Consider the following 13,645-nt stretch of genomic DNA (forward strand, 5'->3'; position numbering starts at 1 on the left):
CTGGCCCGGGCTCCTGCCATTATGGCCAGCACTTATATTCCCTCAGCCCAGGCCCCTTGCTCCTCCTTTTGCTGCCTCTGTCCAATCAGCCTGGTTGAATTTCCTATTGGCTGATTGCTATAACCAATCCTAAAAGATACACCCATTTCCTATTGCCTTTTATGGGATACAAAAAGCTATATATTCTTCTATCTATAAATGACAAATAAGTAGTCATATATCTTACATTTGTCTCGACAAGGAACCTTAATTACCAGCTCACCTCTTGCCCTCCTTGCCCTATTGCCTTCTAAAACAAATGGTTAATCTTAAATTTTTATCTTAAACATATGTCAAGGATCTTGAGTTCACATCAACATTGAAAGATCTCCTTCATTTGAAGGTTTCTAAACAATGGCCTGACACCCATATATCAGGACTGCTTGGATGGCGTCTCCTGTCTGGCAGGGGGGCTAGGCTGGTGGCTGACTTAATTTCAGGATAAATACAACTCTTACAACTATATGAAATAAGAATCTAGCATTTCTTAAATCCTTTGCATAATTACATTTAAGCCAATATATTTAATACATAACATAGGTAGCCTTTTAAAAGGAATAAGGCCTTTGTAAAGTAAAAAGGAACTCAGTAAAAAAACAGCTTCAAAAGAAGCCTCTTCAGTTTACACCCCCCCTTCAGCCAGCTGCTTTTCACATTAGCTCTTCCCAACATTTATTGCCCTTTAACTCTCTCAGTTTAAGAAAGAAACAGCTTTAAAAAGACTTCCCAAAAATGCTCTCTTTCTGCCAGCTAGATGCTTCTCCATTGCTCTTGGCCTTTTAACCTTAGAAGATCTGGCTCATTTTACTGGGAGGCACATTGGTATTATTTTACTATTTACTCATTCCTAATTATGTTTATCTCTGCCTTTTTTATCTTCTGTAACATGTAGGGTCAGTGTCCTCACTCTCAGCCTGTAATTCCCCCTTTTTACGACTTTGAGAATTGTTTTCTGCTATAAATCAAGGGGCCCCTTGTCTAGGAGGAAAACATTGCCAAGGTTCTCTAAGCAGCTGGTCTTCTGCCTGGCATGAAACTTTTGAAAATCTTTAAGCTCTCTTTAATATACAAGCCCTGATCAAACATTAATAAAATGCAGGCTTATGATTAGATGCCTCAGCTAAGTTATAGGGAATCAGGCAGAGGGCCTTCTCGGTAGTGGCGCCCTCCCACCAGATGTCAAAGAGAACAACAACTACCAGACTTTTAGAATGCATCTGAAGGCAGCCCTGTTTACGGAAGCTTTTAATGTTTGATGTATTACAGTATTCTAATATTTTTTTGGAAGCCGCCCAGAGTGGATGGAGAACTAGAGGGGTGGTTCTTTGGGTTCTGACCATACAATATTAACTCTAGCAGCCTCATACCCGGCATTGCTCAGGAAATTCTGAGAAACCGAAAGAATCAGTGCAGTTTTGTAAGGTTCAGCCCACTATCTTGATTCAAAATGGCACCCAACTGTATCCAAGCACAGATCCAAAATGTGTTTCTCGGTCTCGGGAACCATCACGCAGAATGTGGTTTCGACATCTTAAGAGGTAGCAAAAAAAATAAGCAGCTTTCAAAAATATACCGTAGGTGCTACAAGAGCTACCATATTTGTTTCCCATGTAAATGGAACATAAAAGAAATAGCTGCCAGAAAACGAGGCCTGCTGCTGGTGCCACATTGCATCAAGTTTTCCTTCAGTTTTGGCTTATGAGAATCTGACTTGTGCAGTCAATGGGCACAAAAGATCCATTGGGTTTATCTGCACCTAACAGCTGTCACTTTGCTGTTTGTTTGTTTGTTTGTTTGCATTGCATTATCCCTTCCCCCTTCAGTTGACCCCTCCTCGATGTTCTTTTGATGCAACAATAGGCATTGATACCAAATCCTTCACATTCCTCTGCTGCATAGCTAGGCTATTCCTGCCACAGATCATTCAGAAACCTGAGTGGGTTATTGGGCCTTTCTGAGGACAGCTGGGAGAGGGTCAAATTTCAAGCACAGACACAGAGGATGTAGTTATCCTCTCTATATGTCATTTCTTGGTGATGGAAGCCTGCAGGTTTTAAAGGCATCCTGTGTTGCTCTTAATGATCACTCGGGTAACATTCACAATTTGAGTGACCTGAAAATCTGCAGAAGCAGAGCCTTACTTTAAATAAATGCCTAAGGCAGTTAGGGATGAGTGAATCTGTCTGATTCTCCCTGATTCTCATTTTTGAAATCTTAGCTTCAGTCCTCCATATTTCCACATTGGTTTGAAATTAAAAATAAATAAATCATGAAAATTCATCTGCATTTCAGTGCACACTTCTCTGAAAAATGGTTTAATGCAATTTTGCATAATATACATATTATTGCCAAGTAATTTTCTCTAATAGAATGCTTTTTTGTTAGCTATTGTACTAATATATATGCATTTTAAGGCATGTTTTATCCTTGTATATGCATTTTTGTACACCTTACTTATCTGGGGAACTGTATTGCAAAATTCAGAGACGTACCAGTTTTGAAGGATGACTGTGCTTCAATTTGCATATTGTTTTGACAAATCTGAATTAGGTAGATTCATTTTTCAGGGTGAGCTCAATCAAAATTCTCCCAAATCCCCGATGGCAGCCATAAAAAAAATCACACACACATACATACATCTTTTTCATTTTACTAAATGAACAAAGTAATGTGCTAAAGATAAAACGCAAGATTTTAATGATGATAACACTGATGACTCTTAGCACAAGTTACTTTTCTCAATCACTGCTGTGAGAGAGAAAATAAAATATTGTGGTTTCAACTTCCCGATACCAAACCACACTTCTTCTATCCTAGTACTGAGACCTGGGCACCCAGTGCATTATTAAAATGACCACTAACCTCAGATTATGGAAAAAGATTAACCTTGTTTGTTTTTAAGAGCTAATGCACTTTAACTTTCGTTATGTAAGGTTTTCGCCAAACGAAAAAATTCATGTATACAAAAAATGCTGCACAATGTCCAGAGATCCATACAGCTACAGCATATTGTACATACCTTGTGGGTAGGAACTATAGCTCAGTGGTAGCACTTTGCATGTAGAAGGTGCCAGGTTCAATCCCTGTCGCCTCTAGTTAAAAGGGTAAGGTAGTGGGAAAGACGTCTGCCTGAGACCCTGGACAGCCAGGGCCAGTCAGGGTAGATAATATTGGCTCAATGTTCTGACCCGGCATGCATTCATCTCTGCTACAGAAGACATTGTTGGCACTGCCTTCATTGGAATCTCCAGTTCAGAATGCAATGTGTGCTTGGATTCACGAGGCAAATCCAGATGTACAGGGGTGAGGTTCAAAAAGTACTTACATGGTGCTTAGAGAATAACTTGCACCTAAATATTAGCAAGGACGCGGGTGGCGCTGTGGGTTAAACCACAGAGCCTAGGACTTGCCGATCAGAAGGTTGGCGGTTCGAATCCCCGCGACGGGGTGAGCTCCCGTTGTTTGGTCCCTGCTCCTGCCAACCTAGCAGTTCGAAAGCATGTCATAGTGCAAGTAGATAAATAGGTACTGCTCTGGCGGGAAGTTAAACGGCGTATCCGTGCGCTGCTCTGGTTTGCCAGAAGCGGCTTAGTTATGCTGGCCATATGACCTAGAAGCTGTACGCCGGCTCCCTCAGCCAATAAAGCAAGATGAGCTCCGCAGCCCCACAGTCGGTCACGACTGGACCTAATGGTCAGGGGTCCCTTTACCTTTATCTTTAAATATTAGCAAGACAAAGGAGATGGTGTTGGACTTTCGGAGGAAGAGAGGGGAACTAGCCCCGTTGTATATCGGGAGGGTTGTATGGAGAGAGTCTCTTCCTTTAAATTCCTGGGAGTTTACCTTAGTGAAGACCTCACTTGGAAAAACAATATAACTCAGGTGGTTAGGAAAGCCCAACAGAGACTCCATTTCCTCAGGGTCTTGCGAAAGAACAATGTTAAACAACAGTTGATGACTTCCTTCTACCGGTCCACAACAGAAAGTGTCCTCTCATACTGTATCACAGTGTGGTACGTTGGCTTGACAGCCACGGACAGAAAATCTTTACAGAGGGTGGTGAACACAGCCCATGGTATCATGGGCTGTCCCCTGAGCCTGCTAGATGACATCGCAAGGGATCGTAGCATTTGGAGAGCGAGAAAAAATATCAGGGACGATTCACACCCCAGCCAACACCTTTTTAATCTTCTACCCTTGGGCAGGAGATATAGAAGTATAATCAGTCGTACCAATGGGCTAAAAAACAGTTTCTGTCTGTGGGCTTTTAGGCTGCTGAGCAGAAAATAATATAGTGCAACTGACCTTCGGGGTTGGTGTGTTGTGTGACAAGCACACAGAATGCAATGAGATTGAGTGTTTTTTTTGGGGGGGAGGCTCAGTTAATTCCATTGTACACAGGTTGTACATTGACAATAAAGGTATTATTATTATTATTATTATTATTATTATTATTGCTAGGCCATTGTTAGTCTGAGGTAGAATAAGGATGGGTTCAAAGGCAAAGCCCATACAGACTTTTTGTCCCCATCACAAACCCACAGGGTAGTGGTGGTGGTAAGGAAACAGCCACCTTTGAGTGTGGGTCCTGTACCCCCCCAAAAAAAAATAGGGCCCCAAACCTTCAACTATTTTCTGGACTTTTGCATTCAGATAATAGGTGTCCTTTTTGCATTTTCAGCTGGAATTCCTTGGTGTAAGTCAGCTGTCATTTATCCATGATCTTGGACCGAAAGGCATGTAAGTTTCGTTGTTTCCTTGCTTCTAAAACATATATCCTGCCCTTTGCCCATAGACCAAGTGGAGGCCTCTTTCTCAAGACTGTGCCTGCAAAAGTTTCGGGGCGCATGTGCCCTCCAGACAGCAAGCATGTGGTAACGCTGGGGAAGCATTGCAGAGCAGCTAATCAATCAAAATGATGTGCAGACAGCCCAGTACTACCATTGTACAGGGACATGTTGCACAATACGCATGCAAAAATGCAAACAAACCCCAGTCTGGAGGGGCCCTTCGACTAGGAAGCTGTCCACCTGAACAAACAGGAATACATTAAAGGCAAGCCCTTTATGGAAATTGTTAGGAAATGGAATCCCCTATTGGAGATCATTTCTGGTATGTAAAATGGGATTGCATCAAAGTCTTCTTGTATGACTGTAATCTGGCTCAAAAGTCTTCAGTAGTGGTGAGACAGGTTTTGCGTATAGACTTCTCTTCGCAACAGGTTGCGAACTATTGCTTCTTCCAAGTGCTTGCTAAAGCAATGTTTTCTCTCTCTGCTCTTTGCTTTCAGAGAGGGCATGATTATGAAAAGGTCTGGAGGACATAGAATACCTGGTTTGAATTGCTGTGGGCAAGGACAGCTGTGCTACCGGTGGTCAAAGAGGTACTTTTATAAAAATTGACTTTTCAGGTTTGTACAGCAGGGTGGGAAAGTATTTTTCCAGCTTTATGCCAAAACTTTGGGCTCCAGTTGTGTGTAATGCTGAGCCTAACTACGGTTTAACATGAATGAGAAAACATGCCTGGGCACATTTAGAAAATTGTAGTTACTTCACTCCTGTCCTGGTCCCACTGCCGCCATGACACCAGGAGCTAAACTATGGCTTGGCTTAGCAATACATTCAAATCTAGACTTGTGGTTTGTCTCCCCTAAACAAACCATGAACAGTGAGACAAACCATGAGCCCAGATGGAGATGCAAGCCGTATAATGCAAAGCCCAACAATGTCTTCATCATTCCCAGTAGCATGACAGCAGGAGTCAAGTGGCCTCGATTTTCCAGACATGCACTGGCATGTTTTCTCATTTACGCTAAGCCATAGTTTTGCTTAGGATTTACATGCAAAGCAAGCTGACGACAGCAAAAGGAACTGCTTAAGAAAAAAATTACCTACAACTAATCTATGATTTCACACTTAGTTTAGCATCAAGAAGGATCTTACACACCTCCAGTTTTCTAAACTAAACCCCAAATGTATCCTGTAACGTAAACATAGGGGAGCTGATCCAACGCCTTGGTTATTTTGGTTGCCCTTTTCTGAACCTCTCCCCATTCTTTCTGAGCTGCAGCAACCAGAATTGGGCCACACTTTCCCAAGTAAACAATCCTTTTTAGTATACCCTGGTTAAAAGTGAGTACATCTTCTAGCAATCCGATAAATTGCTTTAGGATAGAATTCAGCTTCCAGATACAGTCTTTTGTGCCTGTCCATTAGGACGGCTGAAAGCTGGGGCTGTCTTTTAAAGAGCAAGAATGAGGAGTTTGATTTGAGAGAAGGTGCATTAGTAGTGACTGGAGTGAATCGATAAAAGGTCTGTGTGAGTCAGGTCTTGGCTGCACACCGAGATCACCTGTTGAATTAAGATCAATTTGAATACTGCTGCTAATGCTCCCGAGATTCAATTTTTGCAGGTTTTTGGGACCTGCTCAGAAAACACTCCTGTCTAAACAAACTATTTTATAGGCAGGCTTATGTCTTACGCATCCAGTTGAACTGTCATACTTTTAACTTTCGGCAGTTTGTGTTTCTAATGTGTGTGGGGGTGGGGGCTTTGAGTATGAATATTCAGTACTGAACAGAACAATCCTATGCCTGCTTATTTGAAAGTTATTTTTGGTAATTAATTATTCCAAAGAGTGCTGCCTTAGTAGCCTTTGAGTGCTTTTTAGACAAATGTATGTAGCTGGATTCAGACTTAGTCTTGTTCGTTTCAGTGAGTCCACACTATATCTGATTAAATCTGGATCCAACCCAATAGTAGCAGTACCCTCAATTTGGCTGGCTTTAAGATATTTTCCCATTCTAGATTCAGTCTGATGCTATCAGCCTGTCTTCCCCTTTCCCCCTGTCCCTGTGGTACAGTGGTACCTCAGATTAAGTACTTAATTCATTCTGGAGGTCCGTACTTAACCTGAAACTGTTCTTAACCTGAAGCACCACTTTAGCTAATGGGGCCTCCTGCTGCTGCCGCGCTGCCGGAGCCCGATTTCTCTTCTCATCCTGAAGCAAAGTTCTTAACCTGAAGCACTATTTTTGGATTTGCAGAGTCTGTAACCTGAAGCGTATGTAACCTGAGGTACCACTGTATATTAATTGTGCCCCTTGCAATTTTCACCCTCTCAGGTTGCAATCTAAGCAAACTCTCTAAGGCGTGAATCCCACTGAACCCTGCTTAGCATTGTAGTGTCAAAAGACTCAACCTTAAGTCCACCTCTTCCTTGTTCAACAACAAAATTCTCTTAAGCCTGTTTTCCCTCTTCCTCCTTAAAAAAAATATTATTTCGTTATGCGCCAGAGGCAGATGTGAGACAACCTTGAGTGCCAACTCCGCAAAAGTGCATTGTGTTCCCTGCCTCATTGTCCCTTCCGAGAAGTACTGGACTGTCCTGAGGCATCTCACAAAAACTCGATTCAGTCTGCAATGAGAACACGATGCTGAGCTCTGGTCCTGGCCAGGCTGGGGTCAATGTTACACTCAAGTCATTGTCTCCACCAACTAGCTTTGCCACCAGAGAAATGACCTCAATTCCTCATGTTATGGGGCATCCGATGTCTGGCTCAACTCCCGTCAAGGGGAAGGCAGAGGCAAATCCCTGGCAGATATGCCAAACAGCAGAATCCCCCAAGGCCTAAGTCTATCTAACTTACTGTGAGCAGCTTGGCTTTGCTGTGAAGTGGGGTGGAGCCCCTCGCTTAACTGAGGGGAAGCCCCACCTTCCTCATCCTGTTTGGCAACACAGTTATAATATAATAATAATAAATTTTATTTATACCCCGCCCTCCCCAGCCAAGACCGGGCTCAGGGCAGCTAACAACCAATAATAAAAACAAGTTGATTGAAATACAACTTAAAAAACAAGATTAAAATACAACATTAAAACGTTGAAATGCAGCCTCATCACAGGAGGAGAAAGGAAAAAAGAAAGAGGGGGAGTCAAATTGATTCTAAGCCAAAGGCCAGGCGGAACAACTCTGTCTTACAGGCCCTGCGGAAAGAAATCAGATCCCACAGGGCCTTGGTCTCATGAGGCAGAGCGTTCCACCAGCCCGGAGCCAGTGTTGAAAAGACCCTAGCTCTGGTTGAGGCTAATCTAACTTCCTTAGGGTCCGGGACCTCTAGGGTGTTGCTATTTATGGACCTTAAGGTCCTCCGTGGGGCAAACCAGGAGAGGCTGTCCCGTAGGTACAAGGGTCCTAGGCTGTGATGGGCTTTAAAGGTCAAAAGCAGCGCCTTAAATCTGACCCTGTACTCCAGTGGGAGCCAGTGCAGCTGGAAAAGCACTGGGTGAATATGCTCCCATGGCAGAGACCCCGTGAAGCAATGCAAGAGAGGGGAATGAGAGGGGTTGGCAGGTGTGCTTTGCACTCAGGTCCTGCTCCCAGGCTTCCCATCGTTGGCCGCTTCCTGGCATCTCCGGTTAGGGCTAGGAAGAAAGGCCTATCTGAAACCCAGGAGAGCTGCTTCCAGCCAGTTGTAGGGGACTCAGTCCAAGGCAACTTCCTTAGTTCCTATGTCTCAGGTTCTCCACACAGGGCTGTGAGAGACCCCTGCTGGAAACAATGGACTACTGCTGCCAGTCAGTGTGGACAGTACTGAGCTATTTGGATCAATGAGCTGACGAAAGAACCTTCCTATATTCCTAAGCGCAATTTCCTTCCCCTTGGGGTAAATGCATGCATTCCAAGAACGAAGCTTTGCAAAATGTGCATTTCAGTACACCAATTACGTGTGCCCATGCCCAGCTGGTAAAAATAGCTTTGAAGAGATTTTAGCTATAAATCAGCTCCTCCTCCCACAGTTCTTAGGAAGTGTATGTTGAAGAAAGTGATTGCCATCTCTCCCCCCACCCCACCCAGATTGGTGTCTGTTATGCTGCGGAGCCTGTTGCTTGGCAATTAAACCTTTCTCAAAGCATTGCAGTACAGTGGTGCCCCGCAAGACGAATGCCTCGCAAAACGGAAAACTCGCTAGACGAAAGAGTTTTCTGTTTTGGAGGTGCTTCGCAAAACGAATTTCCTATGGGCTTGCTTCGCAAGACGACAATGTCTTGCGAGTTCCTGCTGGTTTTTTCCCCTCCCCCTCCCTTTTTCTAAGACGCTAAGACGCTTATCAGCTGATCCGATCAGCAGATAAGCCGCTAAAAGCCGCTAATAGCGCTAATCCGCTAATCCGTCAATGGGCTTGCTTCGCAAGACGAAAAAACCGCTAGACGAAGAGAATCACAGAACGGATTCTTTTCGTCTTGCGAGGCACCACTGTACCCTTCCCATTAACTTTACTGGAATTAAGGAAGCATGCCTTTATATATAAACCATTTGGAATTCTGATTCACATGTGTCCCAGGCCCTGCAGGGCTGGGTCTTAGGTGCTCACACAACGAGATAAATCGGGAGCTGGAAGTCACAAGCCAAAGGGACGGGAGTGAGGGCTGGTATTGTCAAATCCCAGTCTAACCTGGAAGCCTCATTTATTTCTGGGCCGGGCAAGCCAGTGGCTGGTCTGCATGGGTCACTAGCCCAGGCTGCATATTGTGGCTTACCATGTTGGGCAGGATTACCCTGGCCAGGCCCACACACAGAGACAAAATCAAGGTGGTAGAATCCTGAGGTGGCAGAGTAGGGGCCAATGAAGGCATCATGACACCCGTGGCAGGGCATCACTACGTAGGGCGCATGTGCAGCGTCTCTGCGTACAATGCATGCGCCCTACGTAGTGACACCGCACATGTGCTGAACATAGCAGTTTGCTGCCGGCGGTGCTCCAGCGCCGTACGGACGGTGCTGGGATCCCTCCTTCGCTGCTACAGCCGCGAATGGAGAATCCTCTACATGCAGCTGTAGCGGCGATGGAGGGATCCACTGCCATCTGTGCGGTGCTTGAGCAGCAAACCGCTATGTACAGTGCATGCGCGGCGTTGTAATGTACAGCACATGCATGCAACGCCGTACATGTGCTGTACATAACGGTTTGCCACCTGCGCTTGGATCCTCTGCTCGCGGCTGCAGCCACGAATGGAGGATGCTTCACATGCGGTGGCATGATGGCTGCTCACGCCGCTGCAAGCCCCTGCAGGGTGCCTTCTTGTCACCCCCCCTCCCCGACACAAAAGAATGGCTGGGCTGCCCAGGTAAAGCAACCAGTAACCATTGTCAGGTATCCTGTGGTGTATTTCTGCTGTAGACCACCTCCTGTGATGTATGTATGATTTTTTTAGGGGGTGGTCTTGAGGTACAGGGTGGGCAGTTTCAAAAGTCTATATAAGGGCTGTCACACCATTGTTCTGGGTTCCTCGTCCCTCCTGCGTGTGGTTAGTGAGGACCATGTTGCAACAGTTTAATAAAGATCAGGCTTACTAGCTGCTTTGCTTCTCAATATTCTCTGGTTGGCCGCTGTTATTTTCTCCTACTGATAGGGAACCCACTTAAGGACTCTTATACGGCCTCTTGGATACCCCATAAGGGAAAAGGAGCAGTTTTTTCCTATAACACTAGAGATGGCAAAGATTGTACCCATGACTTTCTGTGTGCGGAGTAGATGTTCTACCACCGAGCCACAGTCACTTGCGATTTCTGCAAACACATGTATTAAAAAACAATTAACCATATAAAAAAGCCTGATTAATTAGGGACAGTTTTGTAATTGATCACAAAGGGTTTTCGTTGATTTAGCTACCGATTCATGGGCTAAATGTTGAAGCCCTGATGAATATATGTAATTTTGTGTTTGTTTTGTTTTGTTTTGTATCTCTTTCCTAGGTGGCTAGTAGTCAAGGACTCTTTTCTCTTGTACATGAAGCCAGACAGTGGAGCCATTTCCTTTGTCTTACTGGTAGATAAAGAGTTCAGCATAAAGATTGGCAAGAAAGAGACAGAAACGAAACACGGGCTACGAATAGACAATCTCTCCAGGTGAGATCTTTTCACGCCACGGCTTGTGGTTAGGAATGTGGGAGAGATTCGATTCAGTTCACACTGAAAGGCAAACTTTGCATCTCCTTTGCACCATTGAAACAATACAGCAAATTGAAACACAGCCGTTCTTTGAAGTTCACACTTCCCAAGATTGGGATTCAGTTACGCACCCACGTAATGTGTGCAAAAAAAGAGAAAGGGTATATGCTAGGATAAAAGTGTAAGCACACACATGTATATATATTAAAAGTAATGTATGCAAATGAATTAGGAGAAATTGTTTTGCAAGAATGTTTATATTAGGCAAAATTGCATGGGTATTTGTGAGGCAAAATTCACACTAAAATGCTGTGGGGAGGGAAATGCAGACTGACATAGAAACATGGAGAACTGAACTTAATCCTGGGAAAACAAAAAAATAAAGAAGCCATAGTTGGGATATTTGCCCAACTCCCTATTCGTGACACTCTTCATTATTCACCTGACTGAACAAGACTTGTCAAATATTGATAACCCATTGATACATAACCACTTGCTCTCTGTGCCATGGGCCTCCTTGGTAACTGTAAGAGTTGCTATATATAGCCCAGTCAAATTCAGCATTGTGCCATTTGTGGAGAAGGGTCTTAGTGGCTGTTAGCTAAACAAAGGTGGGCAGGGTAGTGTGAAGACCTTGCTATGGTACCTTCGGCCGCCATATTCGGGGCCAAGGAAGAATTTCTCTGGTAGACGAATTCCCTCACTTCCTGTCTCAGCACAGTCTACAAGGGAAAGGCTGTAGCTCAGATGTAGAACATCTGCTTTGCATTCAGAAAGCCCTGGGTTCAGTCCCCAGAGTCTCCAGACAGTGGTTTGGAAAACAGCTGGTGCTGCAGAGGGCAGCAGATTTTGAGGGAAATGTCCAAAACGGCCCCACTGTGTTCGTTCATCCATCTACCTGCATGGATATGGGGCATTGCCTTTGGATCACCATCTCTATATAGTACCAGCTTCTGAAACAAAGCCACGTACCTTGTTAAGCGATCATCAGTAAAATGAAAATAACCTGCTTGCCCAGTCAACATAAGAAAATCAGAACATGGCTGGATCAGACCAAAGGCTCATATATGCCAGCAGTCTATTCACACGGTGGCCAGTCAGATACCTATGGGAAACCTGCCAGCAGGACCTGAGTTCAGGAGCTTTCGCTCTCCTTGTGACTTTCAGTAACTAGTATTCAGAGAGATACTGCCTCCCAAATCAAGATTTTATTGCTTGGTCTTCCTTTTCTTTTCTTTTAAAGTGAACCGCCCTGAGACCTTCGGGTATAGGGCAGTATAGAAATAAAATAAATAATAATAATAATAATAAATACGGTAATTTCCCCCCTCTCGTTGCATGGCTTTATTTCCCCCTTCCAGGTCACTGATTTTGAAGTGCAACAGCTACAGACATGCTCTCTGGTGGTGCCAAGGGATAGAAGAATTCATTCAGAAAAACGGCACTAACTTCCTCAAACACCACAGATTTGGCTCTTACGCAGCTGTCCAGGAGAACATCTTGGCAAAGTGGTAAGAGGTGGCTCACTGCTCTCCTAGCTTTCCCCGGCGTGAGATGCAGTGAGGTGCAAAACCTGTTGACTGACTGCCTGTTCATGACACAGGAACCATACCATCTAAAAGGGGGGAAGGCGGCAATCTTGTTCTCTAAGCTAGTTTCTGTGGACTCCAGTGTGCAAAGCCCCAAATGTGATGTAATTATACTGCGAAGAATCTCTGCCTTTCATCTTTTTGTGGGAAATTGGCCTTCCTGATGAAACTGTCTGCTACACCTTGATTAAGAGCTAGTAAATTGCCGAGCAAAATTCCCCCTCAAGCTACTGCTTGTCCAGTGGGAGTAAACATCCAGGAATTATGCAGCTGGAGTTTCAACTGGAGAAATGGAACTGCAGGGAAAGGATGTTTTTTTTTAAAAAAAAACAACAACACTCTGGTCCCAATCTATTGTGGCTGCTTTTATTTTATTACATTACATTACATTACATTAAGTGGGTGGTTATATGTATGGATGCCCTACATTCAGGACTTTTCTTTATGACAGTCCTCACCACTACAGGACAAAAGTATTTCTTCTTTCTTTTTCTGTTTTTTCCTGTCCATTGAACCATTTTGTGTTAGCACTTTTATCAATGCACAGGTGGGGTATAAATAAATTATCAACATCTTTTTTCTTTTTCTTTTCTAAAAAAAAAGGAGCACTCTTACATCACATCTACTTTGGCCTCTAGTGACCCAAAATATTCTTTTGAGGCACACAAGGGCAATTTTCTTGGTTTCTGGATAGACTTTTTGTTTGTTGTCAAAACTCATTTGTTTTGTAACACGTTCATTAAAATTATAATCAGTTCATTCTTTTTTATTTTTGGTTCATGCTGTAGATTCGGAAAAAAATAAATTACTTAACCTTCAGTCTGTGTGTGTAGCAGACAATAGATACCTCACACAGTGGCCGGGGGCTATGTTGGGGTGAGGGTGGCAGCTGCCAGGAACAGCGAATGAAGTCGCTTCTCTTCCCTCCGCCAGCGAATGGCTCTTCTTTTCATATCTGTTTGTGTCCCTCTGTCTTTGTCCCAAACTACATGAAAAGTTAACCGTATGAGGCCTGCTGGGCATACCTCTGCTATTCCCCTTCCTCCTCTTTCCCTCTCAGTTGGA

General features: G+C 44.0%; 1 protein-coding gene across 2 annotated transcripts in view; it reads left to right on the plus strand.

Annotated features, from left to right (window-relative positions):
- PLD1 (phospholipase D1) overlaps positions 1 to 13,645 on the plus strand; it is a 147,989-nt gene that overhangs the window by 83,724 nt on the left and 50,620 nt on the right. For both annotated transcript variants that reach the window (XM_082223982.1, XM_082223981.1), the window contains exons 7-10: positions 4,721 to 4,779; positions 5,330 to 5,422; positions 10,797 to 10,949; positions 12,353 to 12,502. In XM_082223982.1, the coding sequence (XP_082080108.1) occupies positions 4,721 to 4,779; positions 5,330 to 5,422; positions 10,797 to 10,949; positions 12,353 to 12,502 (455 nt within the window). The remainder of the gene's footprint in view (positions 1 to 4,720; positions 4,780 to 5,329; positions 5,423 to 10,796; positions 10,950 to 12,352; positions 12,503 to 13,645) is intronic.

This window comes from Podarcis vaucheri (genome assembly GCF_965113315.1).
Source record: "Podarcis vaucheri genome assembly, chromosome: 5".
Classification (NCBI taxonomy): Eukaryota; Metazoa; Chordata; class Lepidosauria; order Squamata; family Lacertidae; genus Podarcis; species Podarcis vaucheri.